General features: G+C 37.0%; 1 protein-coding gene across 4 annotated transcripts in view; it reads right to left on the bottom strand.

Moving 5' to 3' along the window:
- LYRM7 (LYR motif containing 7) overlaps positions 1-17,719 on the bottom strand; it is a 73,401-nt gene that overhangs the window by 13,218 nt on the left and 42,464 nt on the right. For 2 of the 4 annotated variants that reach the window (XM_030762733.2, XM_022588725.3), the window contains exon 5: positions 1-17,719. This exon is cut by the window's left edge and continues 13,218 nt beyond it. In XM_030762733.2, the coding sequence (XP_030618593.1) occupies positions 17,649-17,719 (71 nt within the window). In that variant the 3' untranslated portion in view covers positions 1-17,648. The other 2 variants (XR_016392763.1, XR_016392762.1) reach the window with 2 other exon arrangements.

Genomic DNA, 17,719 nt, shown 5'->3' with positions numbered 1-17,719 from the left:
CCACTCCTATTCTTAGGACTTTGGACTGGGACTGACTCCATATCACCAGCTTTCCTGGTTCTCCAGCTTGGAGATGGCAGATCGTGGGACTTGGCCTCCATAGCTGGCATGAGCCAATTCCTATAAGTATAAAGATTTACAGATATTGGTCTGTTTCTCCAGAAAACCCTAACTAATTTTCACAGAATAGATAAGCAAAACATTTAGTCTCAGGTGAGGTACTCCTGGAAACATTTCAACCTTGGAGACACACAAACAAGTGTGTATAACTTGGAGATTAAAGTCAAGTACACATAGGCACTGATAATGTAGAACTGTGCTCTAGCAATCAGGCATAGCACACGTTTCACAAAATACCACTTCGAGAATGGCTTGTCCTGAGCAAAATATCAATAACAGTTCTGTCCTGATTTACTGTGTGATCTTAAATAATTTATTATCTTCTGTCATTCTACCTCATTTTCTACATGTATAATAAGATGTCCTATCAAGGTGCTATAAAGTCACATTAGCTAAATATGCTATTGCAGATGAAGTGTTACATGCTGCTTGCTTGGAAATATTTTCTGAGAAAAAAGTCAAAAGTATTTTTTAAACAGGTTATTCCTAAAACAAATGACATAATTAAGTGCAAGTGTGTGATCAGAGCACTACGTGCTGACAGATAACATTTATAGAAATTCAGTACTTTAAAGTAATTCCTGTACCAACCGTTACTCAGCCATATTGATATAAAATGCAAAGAAATTAGAGTGATCATAAACAGAATTAATCAAGACCTTATTCCAATAGACACCTACAACACAGTTGCTGTGGCCACCCACAACTTTTCTTTTCTGCATTGTGTGTGTATCAAAGCCACAACACGATGTGTTTGCAAATGACATTTATAGCATCTCAAGTTCTGTATATAATAGTTAATGACACATCTCAAAGAATTCTATTTTTCAGCCTTATTGGTTCACTATTGTAGAGGGAAGTAATAAAGTAATTCCTGTACCAACCGTTACTCAGCCATATTGATATAAAATGCAAAGAAATTAGAGTGATCATAAACAGAATTAATCAAGACCTTATTCCAATAGACACCTACAACACAGTTGCTGTGGCCACCCAACAACTTTTCTTTTCTGCATTGTGTGTGTATCAAAGCCGCAACACGATGTGTTTGCAAATGACATTTATAGCATCTCAAGTTCTGTATATAATAGTTAATGACGCATCTCAAAGAATTCTATTTTTCAGCCTTATTGGTTCACTATTGTAGAGGGAAGTAATAAAGCTCTACAGTTCCTGGAAAAAATGGTCAGACTTTATTTTTAGTGTAAAGGGTCAGAATTACATTCATCAGAAAGGGATACTGAGGTACATTCACAATTAGCAAAAATATAAGCTACTATCAATCAGGGAGCTTCCTGGTACCAGACTGAATTAAATGGTAATTGGATTATTTTAAAATCTTGAAATATAACAGGATTATGAGCTTACCACTTACTGGTATAATGTATACCATTATTAATATCAACAATTTCTTTTATTTTTCAAATGTTATGTTCAAGTCACTATCCCAAGATCACAGGGGCTAACAATGTAACATATATTGTAGTTTATTTTTAAATAAAAACTTTCATTGGTCAAGATGGTGGAGTAGGAAGACCCTGAGCTCACCTCCTCTCATGGGCATACCAAAATTACAATTATTCAGAGAGCAACTATTGATGAGAAAGACTGGAATCTAGCAGAAAAGATCTTCTACATCTAAAGTTATAAAGAAGGAACCACAACAAGATGGGACGGGGGGGGGGCGGGCAGGCAGAGACGCAGTATAGTCAAGACCCATTCCCTGAGTGGGCAACCAACAAATAGGAGGATAATTACAATTGCAGAGGTTTCCCTCAAGGATTGAGTGGTCCAGGAAACACATAGGGCTCCCCAGCCCAGAGGTCCTGCACCAGGAAGACAGATCCCCAGAACGTTTGGCTTTGAAGGTCAATGGGGCTTACATTCAGGACACCCAAGGGGCTGCAGGGATTAGAGACTGCACACTTAAAGGAAGCACAGAAAATCTCACAAGCTCCGGGAGCCAGGGCAGAAGCAGTAATTCGAAAGGAGACGGGGTCACATTCACCTGCTGATCTTGGAGAGTCCCCCAGAGAGACAAGGAGGCAACTGGAGCTCACCCTGAGATCACAGACACTGGTGGCAGCACTTTTGGGGAGCTTGTTCTACCACGTGGACACTGGTGCTGGTGAGTGCCATTTTAGAATCTTCCCTCTAGCTTATTAGCATCAGGACCTGGCCCTACCCACCAGCCTCTGGACACCATATGGAAACACCTCAGGCCAAGCAACTAGACACAGGCCCACCCACCATCAGGCAGGTTGCTTTAAGACTCCCTGAGCTCACAACAAGCCTGGGACACAGCCCTGTCCACCAGAGGGCCCACGACCTGGCCTTACACACCAGTGGACAGGCACAAGCCCCAGGAACCCCAGGGCCCTGCAGCCAGAGACCTTGGGGCCCAGCTCTGCCTACCAGTGAGGTGGCATTAGCCCTGGAACCCCTGGGCCTCGGCTCCATCCACCAGTGGGCCCTGAAGTCAGACAGCCTTGGACCCAGCTCCACCCACTACTGGCAGGCACCAGCCCCAGGATTTCCTGGACTCAGGCCCCACCCACCAGCAGGCAGACGCTAGCCCCAGGAACACCACAGCCCCACAGCTTTCTGTGCCAGGACCCAGCCCACACTCAAGGGGCCAACATCAGCTCTGAGACACCTTGGGCCCCTCACCCAGCTGCCCCAAGTCTGGTCTCACTCACCAGCAGGTGACACAAACTTCAGGACACCCTGGACCCTACAGCCAACTGTGTCAGGAACTTGCCCAGCCCACGAGTGGGCCAAAACCAGCTCCAGGACCCCCAGGACCCTGAAGCCAGAGATCCAGGGGCCTGGGTCCACCCACCACTGAGCCAGCACTAGCCCCAGAACTCCATGGACTTTTTAGTGTCTCATGCATTTCTACTTGTTTATGTTTTGTGCAGTTCTAAAAGGGAAGTTTATAGTGACACAAGCCTACCTCAGGAAACAAGAAAAATCTCAAATAAACAACCTAAACTTATACCTAAAGGAACCAGAAGAAGAACAAACAAAACCCAAAGTTGGAGAAGGAAAAATATAATAAAGATCAGAGCAGAAATAAATGAAAGAGACTAAAAAAAGAAACATAGAAAAGATCAATGAAACTAAAAGTTGGTTCTTTGAAAAGATAAACAAAATTGATAAACTTTTAGCCAACCTCATCAAGAAAAAAAGAGGGCCCAAATCAACAGAATAAGAAATGTAAAAGGAAAAGTTACATTGACACCACAGAAATACAAAGGATCATGAGAGATTAGTAAATAAATAAAATGGACAACCTAGGACAAATTCCTAGAAATGTACAATCTTGTAAGACTGAACCAGGAAGATACAGAAAATATGAACAGACCAATTACCAGTAATGATATTGAATCAGTAATTGCAAAACTCCCAACCAACAGAAGTTCAGAACCAGAAGGCTTCACAGGTGAATTCTACCAAACATTTAGTATTAACACCTATTCTTCTCAAACTATTCCAAAAAATTGCAGAGGAAGGAACAGTTCCAAACTCATTCTACAAGGCCAGCATCGCCCTGATACCAAAACTAGACAAAGATATCACAAAAAGAAAATTACAAGCCATTGACTTCAGACTATACTACAAAGCTACAGTAATCAAAACAGTGTGGGGCTTCCCTGGTGGCGCAGTGGTTGAGAGTCCGCCTGCCGATGCAGGGGACACGGGTTTGTGCCCCGGTCTGGAAAGATCCCACATGCCGCAGAGCACCTGGGCCCGTGAGCCATGGCCGCTGAGCCTGCGCATCTGGAGCCTGCGTTCCACAACGGGAGAGGCCACAACAGTGAGAGGCCCGTGTACCGCAAAAAAAAAAAAACCCAAAAAAAAAAAACAAAACAGTGTGGTACTGACACAAAAACAGACACATAGATCAATGGTCAGAATAGAGAGCTCAGAAATAAACCCATGCACTTATCATCAATTAATCTACAGCAAAGGAGAAAAGAATATACAATGAGGAAAATATAGTCACTTTAAAAAGAAGTGCTGGGAAAACTGGACAGCTACATGTAGTATAATGAATTTAGGACATTTTCTCACACCATATACAAAAATAAACTCAAAATGGATTAAACACTTACATGTAAGACGAAAAACCATAAAACTCCTAGAAGAAAACATAGGTGGAGCACTGACATAAATTGTAGCAATATGTTTTTGGATCTGTCTCCTAAGGAAAAAGAAATAAAAGCAAAAATAAACCAATGGGACCTAATTAAATTTAAAAGTTTTTGCACAGCAAAGGAAACCATCAACAAAACGAAAAGGCAACCTACTGAATGGGGGAAAATATTTGCAAATGATGTGACCTATAAGGGATTAATATCCAAAATATAGAAACAGCTCATATAACTCAACATCAAAAAAACAAACAACTGGAATAAAAAATGGGCAGAAGATCTGAATAGATTCTTTTCAAAGAAGACGTACAAATGGCCAACAGGCACATGAAAAGATGCTTGATGTAATTAATCATCAGAGAAATGCAAATCAAAACCACACTGAGATACCACTTCACACCTGTCAGAATGGCTATCATCAAGGGACTTCCCCGGTGGTCCAGTGGCTAACACTCCACGCTCCCAATGCAGGGGGCCAGGGTTTGATCCCTGGTCAGGGAACTAGATCCCACGTGCCGCAACTAAAGATCCTGCATGCTGCAACTAAAAAGATCCAGCGTGCCACAACTAAAAGATCCCGCATGCCACAACTAAAGATCCCACATGCTGCAACGAAGATCCTGCAGGCAGCAACGGAAATCCCGTGTGCCGCAACTAAGACCCGGCGCAGTCAAATAAATAAAATAAATAAATATTTTTTTTAAAAAAGAAAAAAATGTCTATCATCAAAAGGATGACAAATAACAAATGTTGACATGGATGTGGAGAAAAGGGAAAACTTATACACTGTTGGTAGGATGTAAATTGGTGCAGCATCTATGAAAAATAGTATGGAGATTCCTCAAAAAACTAAAATCCAGGAATGATAAATGATTTGCTCAAAGACCCAATTTTCACTGCCAGAGCTATGACTAGAACCCAGGACCCTGTTCCCTCTTTGGTAGGCTTATCTCCAGGTGACATTAGACATTTATTGAATGAATAATGACCCCACACATTAACTCACTTTGAATCTCAACTCATAATTAGCTCTTTTCTAATGGACTTGCCATCTTCTTTTGGTCTGAATAGGTAACAAACTGTCCCTGGGGTACTTACTTCCCAGAAGAGAAACACCCAGCTTTACAATTCTGCCTCTCTTGCTCAAGCAGTTTGAGCTAATTACAGAAGAACCTTATTTGGTGTAGTGGGTTCTGTGCAACTACCCAGACGTCCCCTTCAGAAGGAGGCATTCATTTCCTTAGCTCCTGGGACTGTGCACAGCTACTGTTCTTTCTAGGAGTTGTCGCACTGAAGGAAGCTGCCTCACTAAGGTTTTGTCTCTTCCCTGGGGTTGCCCCACCTTCAATGACTGTTGATACCAGCGAACAAAAGCCCAGTCCCCTTCCCGCAGTTCAGAATTCTGAAAGCCAGTTCAGCTCCAGGGCTCCTCTGCAGCTGCATCACAGTTCAACAACTCCTTCTGCCCAATCTCACTTCTCACTCCCTCACAGAGGTTACTCCTGACTGCACTCCTGTATCCGTATCTCTGTCTCAAAGTCCGTTTCTCTGGAAATCTTACCTAAAACAGTAGCCCTTTCACTCTGTTGCCAGAGTAAAAGATAACAGGAGAGAAAAATGCTACAAAAGAAGTTTGTGGCAGAAAGCTTAAGGTTTCCCCAAACTTCTCCTGCCTCACAAAATCCCATTTTTTTATTCCAATTTATATATTTTAAATGTTAGGTATGAGTTATTTTATAGGTTTACTTCTTTCAAGAGATTAAAAGCACATTATCTTATATATTTATATTTTGCAAACCACTTTCTAATAAATTACTTTATATTCTTAAAACTGTATAATTCCTGTGTAGCACTAATTACACTACAATTGCCTACTTTCTGAGTCTTTCCTGCTAGACTGTCTTGTCTTTGATTCTCTAGCACCTATATCACAATCCACAACTCCATATGGGATCCTCAGTGAATTAACAATTGCCCTTCAAGATATACTTACAATAAAGAACTACAGAACAGGGCTTCCCTGGTGGCGCAGTGGATGCAGGGGACACAGGTTCGTGCCCCGGTCCGGGGAGATCCCACGTGCCGCGGAGCAGCTGGGCTCGTGAGCCATGGCTGCTGAGCCTGCGCGTCCAGAGCCTGTGCTCTGCAACGGGAGAGGCCACAACAGCGAGAGGCCCGTGTACTGCAGAAAAAAACAAACAAAAAAAATACTACAGAACACATGAGGAAAGACTATGTCATGAACAAATGAAATATTCTGAAAGAGTACAAAATTATCTTTAAATGATGAAAGATATAAAGAACACATAACTGTGCAAAAGGAACAGAGAGAGAAAGAGAGAGAGAGAGAATATGGGTCTACTCCTCTACTCCTGAGCTCTCTTCTGGTCAGCTGCTAACCATCCTTCAGTTCTTTCACCAATACTACATTTAAAAAAAAAATCATTATGGCTTTGTAGTATTTTTTAAACAGCTTTATTGAGTTATGATTGAAATACAGTAAACTATACACATTAAAAATGTACATACACCCATGAAACCATCACCACAATCAGGATAATGAAAATATCCATCACCCTTTAAAATTTCCTCATGCACCTTTTCAGTCCCTCCCTCCACCCACTCCCTGCTCTCATCCCCTGGCAACCACTGATCTGCTTTCAGTCACTATGAATTAATTTGTGTTTTCTAGAACTTTATAGAAAAGGAATCATAAAATATGTACTTGTTTTTGTCTGGTTTCTTTCACTCAGGATAAGTACCTTGAGATGCATCTATGCTGTTGTTTGCAGCAATAGTTCATTTCTTTTTATTCATGAGAAGTATTCCATTGTACAGACATACAATTTGGTTATTCCTTCATCTGCTGATGGATATTTGGGTTGTTTCCAGTTTGGGGCCATTATAAATAAGGCTGCTATAACTAAGTCTTTTTTTAAAAATTGAGATGTAATTGACATTCAACATTATCCCAGTATCACACACACAACATAATGATTCGATGTTTGTATATATTGCCAAATGATCACCACATTAAGTCTACACACAGCTGCAAATCTTTTTTTCTTGTGATGAGAACTTTTAAGATATGTTCTCTTAGCAACTTTCAAATATATAATACAATATTATTAACTATAGTCACCATATTGTACATTACAAACCCATGGTTTATTTATTTTACAACTGGAAGTTTGTACCTTTTGATTCCCTTCACTCATTTCTCCCACCCCTCAAACCCTGCCTTCAGCAAACACCCAGTACTATGAGTTTGCGTTTTTTGTTTGTTTTGTTTCCTTCTTAGATTTCACGTCTAAGTGAGAGCATCCATTATTTGTCTTTCTCCGTTTGACTTAGCAGACAAGGTCCACCTACGTTGTCATAAATGGCAAGATTTCCTTCTTTTTTTATGGCTGAATGATATTGCATTGTATTAAATGCATACACACACATATACATATATACAGACACATACAACATTTTCCTTGTCCAGTCATTCATTAAAAGACACTTAGGTTGCTTCCATGCCTTGGCTATGGTAAATAATGCTGCAATGAACATAGGGGTGCATATATTTTTTCCAGTTAGCATTTTCATTTCCTTCACATAAAAACCCAGAAGGAGAATTGCTGGATGACATGCTAGGCCTATTTTTAAAAAATTATATACACTTCAACATTATACAGCATTATACTTTAATGCTGTATCTGTATATACTACAAAGTGAGCACTACCACAAATTTGGTTACCATCCATCACCATACAGTTGGCCTGTTCACCATTTCACCCACTGGCAACCCCTCCCCCTCTGGCAACCACTAATCTAATCTCTGTATCTATGAGTTTATTTTTGTTTTATTTTGTTTTGTTTTTTTAAGGTTCCACATATGAGTGAAATCATAAGTGTTTTGTCTTTCTCCATTTGTCTTACTTCAATTAGCATAATACTTTCAAGGTCCATCCATGTTGTTCAAATGGCAGGATTTCATTCTTTTCTATGGCTAAGTAGTACTCCATTGTGTATATATGTCACATCTTTATCCATTCACCCACTGATGGACACTTAGGTTGTTTCCATATCTTGGCTATTATAAATAATGGTGCAGTGAACACAGGGATGCATATACCTTTTCAAATCAGTGTTCTCATGTTCTTCAGATAAATACCCAGAAGTGGAGTAGGTGGGTCACACAGTTGTACTATTTTTAATTTTTTGAGGAACCTCCATACTGTTTTCCATAGTGGCTCCACCAATTTACATTCCCACTACCAGTGAACAAGAGCTCCCTTTTCTCCACATGCTTGCCAACACTTGCTATTTCTTGTCTTTTTGCTAATAGCCATTCTAACAGGTGTGAGATGATAGCTCACTGTGGTTTTGATTTGCATTACCCTGATGATTAGTGATGCTGAACATCTTTTCGGTAATTCCCTGGCAGTCCAATGGTTAGGACCCTGTGCTTTCACAGCTGAGGGCTTGGGTTTGATCCCTGGTTGGGGAACTATGATCCCACATGCTGTGTGGCGTGGCCAAAAAAAAAAAAACATCTTTTCATGTACCTGTTGGCCATCTGAATGTCTTCTTTGGAAAAATGTCTATTCAGATCCTCTGCCTATTTTAAAATTAGATTTTTTTTGCTATTCAGTTATATGAGTTATTTATATAATTTGGATATTAACTCCTTATCAGATATATTATTTGCAAATATTTTCTGTCTGGAAGTTGCCTTTTCATTTTGTTGATGATTTCTTTTGCTGTGTAATATAAACATGTAAGTCTTTGTGCTTTCACTTCCCTTAGGTAAATACCTAGGAGCGGAAGTCTGGATTATAAAGGAAGTATATGTTTAACTTTGTAAGAAATGGCTGAATAGTTTTCCAAAGTTGTTCTGCCATTTTACATTTCTCTCAGTAATGAATGAGGATTTCAGTTCCTTTACATCCTTGCCAAGACTTGGTATGTTCAGTCATTCTAATTTTAGCTATCATAATAGGTATGTAGTAGTATCTCATTATGATTTTAATTTGTAATGACTAATGATGTTGAGATCTTTTTATGTGCTTATTTTCCATTTGTACATATATAGTTTTTCCATTTATATATTTTTTGAAAAAGTATCTACTCAAATATTAAAAAATTGTTTTTTGTTTTCCTATTAAAAGTCTTTTATATTTTCTGGATAACAAGTTTTTTTTTAATCAGTTTATGATTTTTAGTATTTTCTCCCCATCTGTGGCTTATCTTCTCATTCTCTTAACAATTATCTTTTACAGGGCAAGGTTTTTAATTTTGACAAAGTCCAGTTTATTAATTTTTTCTTGTATGTATTGTGCTTTTGGTGTCGTATCTTAGAAAACTTTGTCTAACCCAAAGTCACAAAGATTTTCTCCTGCTACTTCAAGAAGTTTTACAGTTTGAGGCTTTGTATTTAGATCTATGATTGATTTTGAGATAATTGTATACGGTGTCAAGCATAGACCAAAGTTCCATTTTTTTGCATATGGATATCTAATTTTATTCTTTTGTCATAGCTGATTTAGCCATTTAAGGACTTTTATTATTCCTCATAAATTTTTTAGTAAGTTTTATCAGTTCCTTATAAAAATCCTACTGCAATTTTAACTGTGATTACAACAAATTTAAAGATCTGGGAATAATCAACAAGAGTATGTTTCTCCAATTATTTCACTGAAACTGTCTTGCCAAAGTCACCAAAGTCAGCTCCATGTTGCCCTTCCTAGTGGAATTTTTAATTATGATCGCAATGCAGTCACTCCCTCGCAACGAAACACTTTTTTTTATTTGGCTTCTAAGACTCTACACACCAGGGGTCAACAAGCTTTTTCTGCAAGGGGGCCAGATAGCAATTTTGGGCTTTGTGGATAATACAGTTTGTTGAAATTACTCAACTATGCCACTGTAGTATGAAAGCAGCCATAGAGAATATGTAAATGAATAAGTGTGGTAGTGTTCCAATAAAAGTTTATTTACAAAAAAAGACAGTGGGTCAGATTTGGCCCCTGTGAGCCATAGTTTGCCAACTTCTGTTCTACATTCTCCTTGTTTTCAGAAACTTCTTTGTCTCTTGTGCTTGTTGTTTCTTCTCTCTTTAACTTTTAACATTGGAGTGCCAAAAAAGACTCAATCATGGACTTTTCTTCTTCTCTATGTCAATTGCTTAGTGATATCATCCAATGCCATGACTGTAAGTATTTTATCTATATTAATGGCTCCCAAATTTATATCTCCAGCCCAGACCACTTCCTGAACTTCAGATCTTAGTCCAGTGTCTTATTAACATCTCCACTTGGATACCTTCTAGATATTTCAATTAATACATGCCCAAAATGAAATGCTTGATCTTTTTTCACAAATCTAGTCTGTTTTCACCATTACAATTGACGGCAACAATATCCTTCCACCTGCACAGGCCAAAACCCTTGGGAATCATCCCTGACTCTTTTCTTTTCCTCTTACCTTAGATTCAATCCATCAGGAAACCCAGGAGCTGTATCAAAATATACCCATAATTTTGCCACTTCTCACCACCATCACTGCTGCCACTCTGGTATAAGCCACTATCATCTCTTACCTAGAATAACGCAAGAAACTTCTAGTTAGTATCCCTGAATTCATCCTTGCCACCATGGTCTATTCTCAACACAACAGCCAGAATGATGTCTTTAAAACTTAAAATCAGATCATATCACTCCTCTTCCCAAAACCATCTAATGGCTCTGCATTTTATTAAGAGTAAAAACCACAGTCCTTATAATAGCCTACGTAACCTGGCATCTACTCTCTGCCTCCTTCTACCATATCATTTCCATGACTTTTTAAAAATATATATTTATTTATTTGTTTGCACCAGGTCTTAGTTGCAGCAGGCGGGCTCCTTAGTTGCGGCATGTGTGTGGAATCTAGTTCCCTGACCAGGGATCAAATCCAGCCCCCCTGCTTTAGGAGTGCAGAGCCTTATCCACTAAGCCACCAGGGAAATCCCTCATTTCTATGACTCTGTCTCCTACTACTCTCCCCCTAAAATCACTTTGCTCCTGTCACTTGGTTCTCCTCAAACATAGCAGACAAGAACCTGTCTCAGGAACACTGCATTAGCAGTTTGCTCTGCTTGGGAAGCTCTTCCCTTAGATATCTGCATGGCTAGATCCCTCAGATCCTTCGTCTTTGCTCAACTATCACTTCCTTAGTGAGACCTTCCCTGGCCGCAGGACTTCAAATTGCAACACCTCGTTCTTCCTGGCTTTCCTATTTCCCTTTTCTACCTTATCTTTCTCCACATTACTTATCACCTTCTTATTTACTTTTTAATTTTGTTTATTATCTGTCTCTCACCTACAGAAAGTTAAGTTCCCCCAGGGCAGTGAATTAGTGAGAGTCCTAAAAGGAAATAGATGATGTACTTAAAAATACATGTTTGAGGAAGATTTATTTATAAAGAGTCTATTTACAAAACTGTGCATGTAAAGGAGCTCACATGGATAGCAGCAGATGAGATGTTGCTGCCCCAGATCTGAAGATGGGAGGGAAGCTCTTATCCAAACTGGAAGGAAAGAACTGTACAGAGGTCACCGTGAGAGATAGTTTGAGGCACAATGCCAACATGAGGCAACCTCTCAGGGATAGAGCCAGGAAAAAAAATACCTGCCTTCACTCTCTTCCCTCCTTCTGATCTCTGGCCACTGGCTGAACCAACCAAAAGTCAGAGGGTACAAGAGCCACTTGAGCTGATTCATATAGGTCAGTCTTCCCACAGAAGGCTGAGAGCAGCATCAACAAGGGCTGAGAGTGTATCTAAAATCACAAGCAGAAGATGAGGCAGGCATTTTTGTTACTTTGGTTCATGGCTGTATCTTACTTGTAGTAGGTCTATAATAAACACGTGTCTAGGTCTTGGTTCAAAAAAGAGGGAATGACCAATTATGCAATTGCTACTGACAGGGTGAATAAAGTAAGAAATGAGAACTGACCTTTGGACTTACCAAGTAAAGGTCAATGGTAACTGGGACAAGAAGGGTTTTAGTGGAGTGGTTGGGATTAAATTCTGATTGGGGTGTGTGTAAGAGAGAATGGGGACAGAAGTGGAGACAGTAAATATAGAAACCTCTTAGAACAAAGAAGAGCAGAAAAATGGTGCTGAAGCTCAAGGTGGGGAGCTGGGGCTCAAGAAAGTTTTTTTTTTGATGGGAAATATTTCAGAATGTTGAATGCTGTTGAGAACAATCCAGTGGAGAAAGGGAAAAAGATATTTGGCAGAGGAGGGGGACAACTGTAGGAGCAGTCTTTGAATAGCTAAGAGGGTTAGACTGATTCCAATATATAGTAGCTTGGGATATGATCAAAGTAGCTTTACATGTTATCAGGAAAAGGACGGACCATTCAATAAATGATGGTGAAGCAAACTGTTAACTCATTAACAAAAATAAAATTAGATCCCTCTCTCATGTCATAAATAAAAATAAATTCTAGATGATGTAAAGGCCCAAGCATAAAAAGCAAAACTTCAACATTCAGAGGAAAATGTACTAGAATATCTTTATGATTTGGAGTAGAAAGAATTTCTTAAAAAGCTATAAAGGCAAAATTAATAAAGGAAAAGTTTTTTTAATGAATATGATAAAAAAAAAAGTCCCAAACTACAGGTTTATCATAAACAGAATTGAAAGACAAGTCACATATTGGAAAAAGGCAATTGTACCACAGATAACCAACACAGGATTAATATCAAGAGTATATAAAGGATCAGTAAGAAAAAGCCAGACAACCCAATAGAGAAAAGTGAACAAAGGATATGAACACACATTCATAATGGAAAATTGTAATGACCATAAGCATGACAAGCTGATCTACCTCACCAGTAATCCAGAAATGCAAATTAAAACAATCTGATACCTTTTCATATCCATGAGTTTGACAAAAATGAGAAAAGTTATATATAACAATAACAGTGAGGATATGGTGAAAAGGGACCTCTCACACAGGGTTGATTGGGGTATAAATTGGTACAGTTACTTTAAAGAACAAGTAAAAAATTCCTGGAAAACTGGAATATGTACATACCCTATGCCTCAACAGTTCTGCTTCTTGGTATATACCTAGATAAACTTTTACATGGGTGCAAGAATCCATGTGCTAGTGCTTTCAGTAAATTCATTTGCAATATCAAAAAAATGAAACAATACTATTGTTTATCAAGAGACATGGATAAATAAACTAGCTTATTCTTACAATGGAATAAGACATAAAAGTGAAAGACCTAGATATTTATCCAACAGTATAGATAAATCTCAGAACCTAATGTGTGATGAAAAGTAAGTTGCAGAATATATGGAGCATAACACCATTCACTTGCATTTTAAAGCCACAGAACAATACAATATATTGTTTTGAACACACACACGTTTGATAAAAGTATAAAGACAAGTACAGGAGTGATATCCACTGACTATAAAATAGTGATTATCCCTGAAATGAGACAAGAAAATAAAAAGGGAGGTAGGATTTCAGCTTTACAGGATTTTATGGCTTAAAAGGAAGGAGATTTTTGTTAAACAAATATGGCAGAATGTAACATCTGTCAAATGTGGGAATTAGGTGTACGAGTGTCTGATGTACCAGTTGCTGATATTTGAAACATTTTATAATTTAAAATTTTACATAAAAATCACTAGTAGCTTAGGTATTATTGTCCTTTAAAAATTATAAAACATTTAAACATTCAGGAGTTATCAGAATAAAAGTCCTCAAGTTACTAGTCCCCTTCCCCAAATCTCATTTTTCTCCCAGACTAATTATTAACATTTAGCATGCATTACTTCTATGTACTTATATACACATATGCATATATGTGTACAAAAATAGTTGTTTTGTATCTAAGTGGATTCAAAGAGAATATATATTCTGTGACGTGCTTCTTTCACTTGACATGTATATATATATATATATACATATATATATATTCTATATCATACTTTTCAACTTCTGCATAATATCCCAGAGTATGAATGAGCCATATCTTCCTTCATTGTTCCCCTAAATTTGGAAATTTAGGCTGTTTAAACAATGCTGTAGAAATTTCTGTACATATACCTGAAGTGTACATTTATTAGTATTCTTGTGAGCCACTGGGATACATTCTGAATAGTATGTTTATTTTAAATTTTGATGTCAATTTCCCTTTCAAAAAGGCCCTATAACTTACATTCCTTCCTGAAATATATGAGAGTGCCCATTTTCTCACATGCGTATCACCTTTACATATACTGGATATGACCAGTTTCTTTAACTTTTGCAACTTTGATGACGAAAAATGTTTCCTTTGTTTTAACCTACATTTCTTTGACCACTAAATGGGTTAGTATTGCTTGTTTTGTGAATTTCTTATTTATATCATTTGCCCATTTTTCCATAGAGTTATCTTTTGCTGAGTCATAGGAACATCTTATATCTTAACTATTTTTAATTACTACGTCGGTGGCAAATTTGTCTAAACTTTATTTATAGTAGCTTTCACAGAATACAGAAGTTTTATATTTTTATGTACACATATCTGTGAATCTGTTGGGATCTTGATAGACTACATTTTAAAGAACTGTCATCTCTACAATTTTCAACTGTCCCATCTAGGAACACAGTATGTCTTTCATTTTTAAGCTTTACAGTTTTTTTAAAAAGTTGCTTCCTATTTTAGTTTTGTTTGCTAACACAGGATCTTTTTTCCATTTCATTTCTGATAGGTTACTCCTGATATATAGTAAAGTTACATTAATTTTTTATTTATCTACTTTCACTTTAGAAAATTCTGCTTAAGAAATGGAATTTTCACTTCTTTGTTGACCTATGGCTTTGTGTTTACAGTGAAATGATTGGTTTTGTCAATGAGTGTAGAAATTCTACCTATTCTTATTATTGTGTGCTTTTTGGACATTGTACTGATGTTAAAATATGCAACTGAAGGCAAAATGAGGACCAACTTAAACACAATTATACTCAAATCTTAATTTCAATGTTCTGAATTAGATGTTATGCAAACTATCTCTCATATTTCCTTTAGCTTCAAATCTTTAGTGAAGGATTCTTCCCCACATATGCTTGCCAAATCTAAGTCTCCTGGCATACACTCTTTCTGACTTCTGCCAAAAGACTGTTTTACAAAGTCCTGCTGGGCCTCTGAGCCTAGATATCTGCAATTAGAATTTGCACCCACCCACTTTCACTGGGTTTCAATAGTCAAAGTGAAATGTTAGATGTGGGTAATTCCCTCTGGGAACATGGGAAGCTTTTTTTTAACTAACTAAAAAAGATTTAATTAAATTTGACATTGTACCACAGAGAAGTCAAGCACTTAGATAATCATCATTCTCAAAATTTACTCTCTAGAATACTGACAATCTTTGTTTCACAACAGGCCAAGAACTCATAAATTGTTTTAACTGATCTAATAAAACTATTAAATAATGTTAAAATTAATTTGAAATATAAATATATGCTCTTTAAGGACAGGGTGCCAAATCTCTCAAAACTATGACAGTGAAACCTATTGTTGATATCCTGGTATATTACATAGGAACTGTACTGCATAGTCTTAAGGCACAAAATCACTATATATATATATTTATATATATACACATATATAATACATATACATATATAGTATATATTTTAAAATGTCTAACGTACTAGCTTCAATAAAATAAACATCTGAATGATTACTTTTTATGTAACATGTTAGTTATTAATCTCTGTTGCTCCTAATGATAACTAGATTGTAAAAAAAAAACTAAACTATGTTTTGATGAGATATTTAAATTAACATGAGTGAAGAATGGAACAGGGGAATTCAGGTTAAAGAAAAAATACTAGAAACTTCTAAAAATGTTAAATAATATTAAAATATATATTAAATTTAAACTATTTTAGCCAACTTTCCTCAAAAGACATAATATAAACACTTACTGAAATAATAGTAAGTCAGAGAATTTACCAGTGATTGTGTCATGACGGCCTTTAGCATTTTCTTATAAGGGCAAATTTCAAATCTGAAACAACGTTTATGTAGGTATAATTTCCATACACACAATAAGAAAGAGGCGTGAGAGATAAAAAAATTATGTAGCAAATCTTTTGACCTATATAATCCATTTCGCAGACTACTAATCTCCAAAGTATTAGGAGGCATTAAGGGTAGTCTCTGGTTTACTGTTAAGTGTTCTATGTCTAGGCAATTTTGATAATTTTTTTATCTACTAAAATTAAATTATTTTAAAACATGACATTTTATATTGAGCATGGCAATACCAATATGTTTGCCAACAAACAAAGCTCGCATTGAGAATCCTGTAAAAATTAAAAACGCTGTATCATCATCAAATGGGAGAACTGACCAGTGAATGGAAGAGAATACACTGCTCACTGAGAAAACAGAATGGTAAAGATGCATAGATAAAAGAGAAACAAAAAGAATATTAAACACAGTTTTATAGTTCCTATCATTAGATGGTAGAATGCCAAGCTGTTCTGTGATACTGTCAATCTTGTCAGGGATGAAAAATGTTGGAGAAAAAAAAAAAAGCCATTTAGATTTTATTGATTAAAATGAAGAGGATGCAGCCATATATTACATTTTCACAATAAGGTCTAGCTGTGGTCTAAGTACAGCTAATTCTACTAAGCCTATATTATATAGTTGGATCAAGGGACACTATTTCCTTAAAAAACTAGAATTTCTTTATTCCACAGTTATCTTATGTGATTTTGACATTTTATTCATCTATCTTCAGAAGACTGATTAAAAATTTTCTCTTAGGAACAGAGATACACTCTATCTCTAAAAGGAAACTGTATAATTATTTGTTAGCTACAGGAATAATTTCAGTGCTTTAGGAACAAAGGCTGCCTTCTGTGGAAAGTTGGCACACACTGTGATTTTTAGACCAATTCTTTTCGGGACTAAACGTTAACTTAATCTAATAGTTTCATTTCACATGGGAAGAAAACCCACCAACCTGTCAAAACACTTCATTCTCAAATAGCTATGATAAAACCAAAATACTCATTAAAGTCAAACAGAAGTGAATATGATATACCTCCGTAAGCATTTATTTCACTTTATACAGTTTGATTTTCAGTGAAAATGAAATGTCTTCTTACCTAATGTTCTTTAGAAATACTTAACTATGTTCTGCAGTTTTCAGCAATATTCTTTCAATGTGAAACTTAATTATGAAACTATAATTTAATGCACTAAATTTCAATATGCCATTTCAGAGAAAAATATTTGCATTTCCAGGAGTTTAGCCAGAGTTATATACTTTAAAATTAAAAATGATAAAGACTTAATTTTATTCGAGAAAAATTCATTGCTTCTGAGTTGGTGCATCACAATATGGCACATTTTCTATAAGAAGGTCTTTCCTAGGGACCAATT

Source organism: Delphinapterus leucas, chromosome 3 (genome assembly GCF_059928025.1).
Source record: "Delphinapterus leucas isolate spDelLeu-1000000601 "Yukka" chromosome 3, BTC_Dleu_Yukka2, whole genome shotgun sequence".
Lineage (NCBI taxonomy): Eukaryota > Metazoa > Chordata > Mammalia > Artiodactyla > Monodontidae > Delphinapterus > Delphinapterus leucas.
Note: the sequence above shows the minus strand (reverse complement) of the source record. Positions and strands in the feature narration are given on the sequence as shown.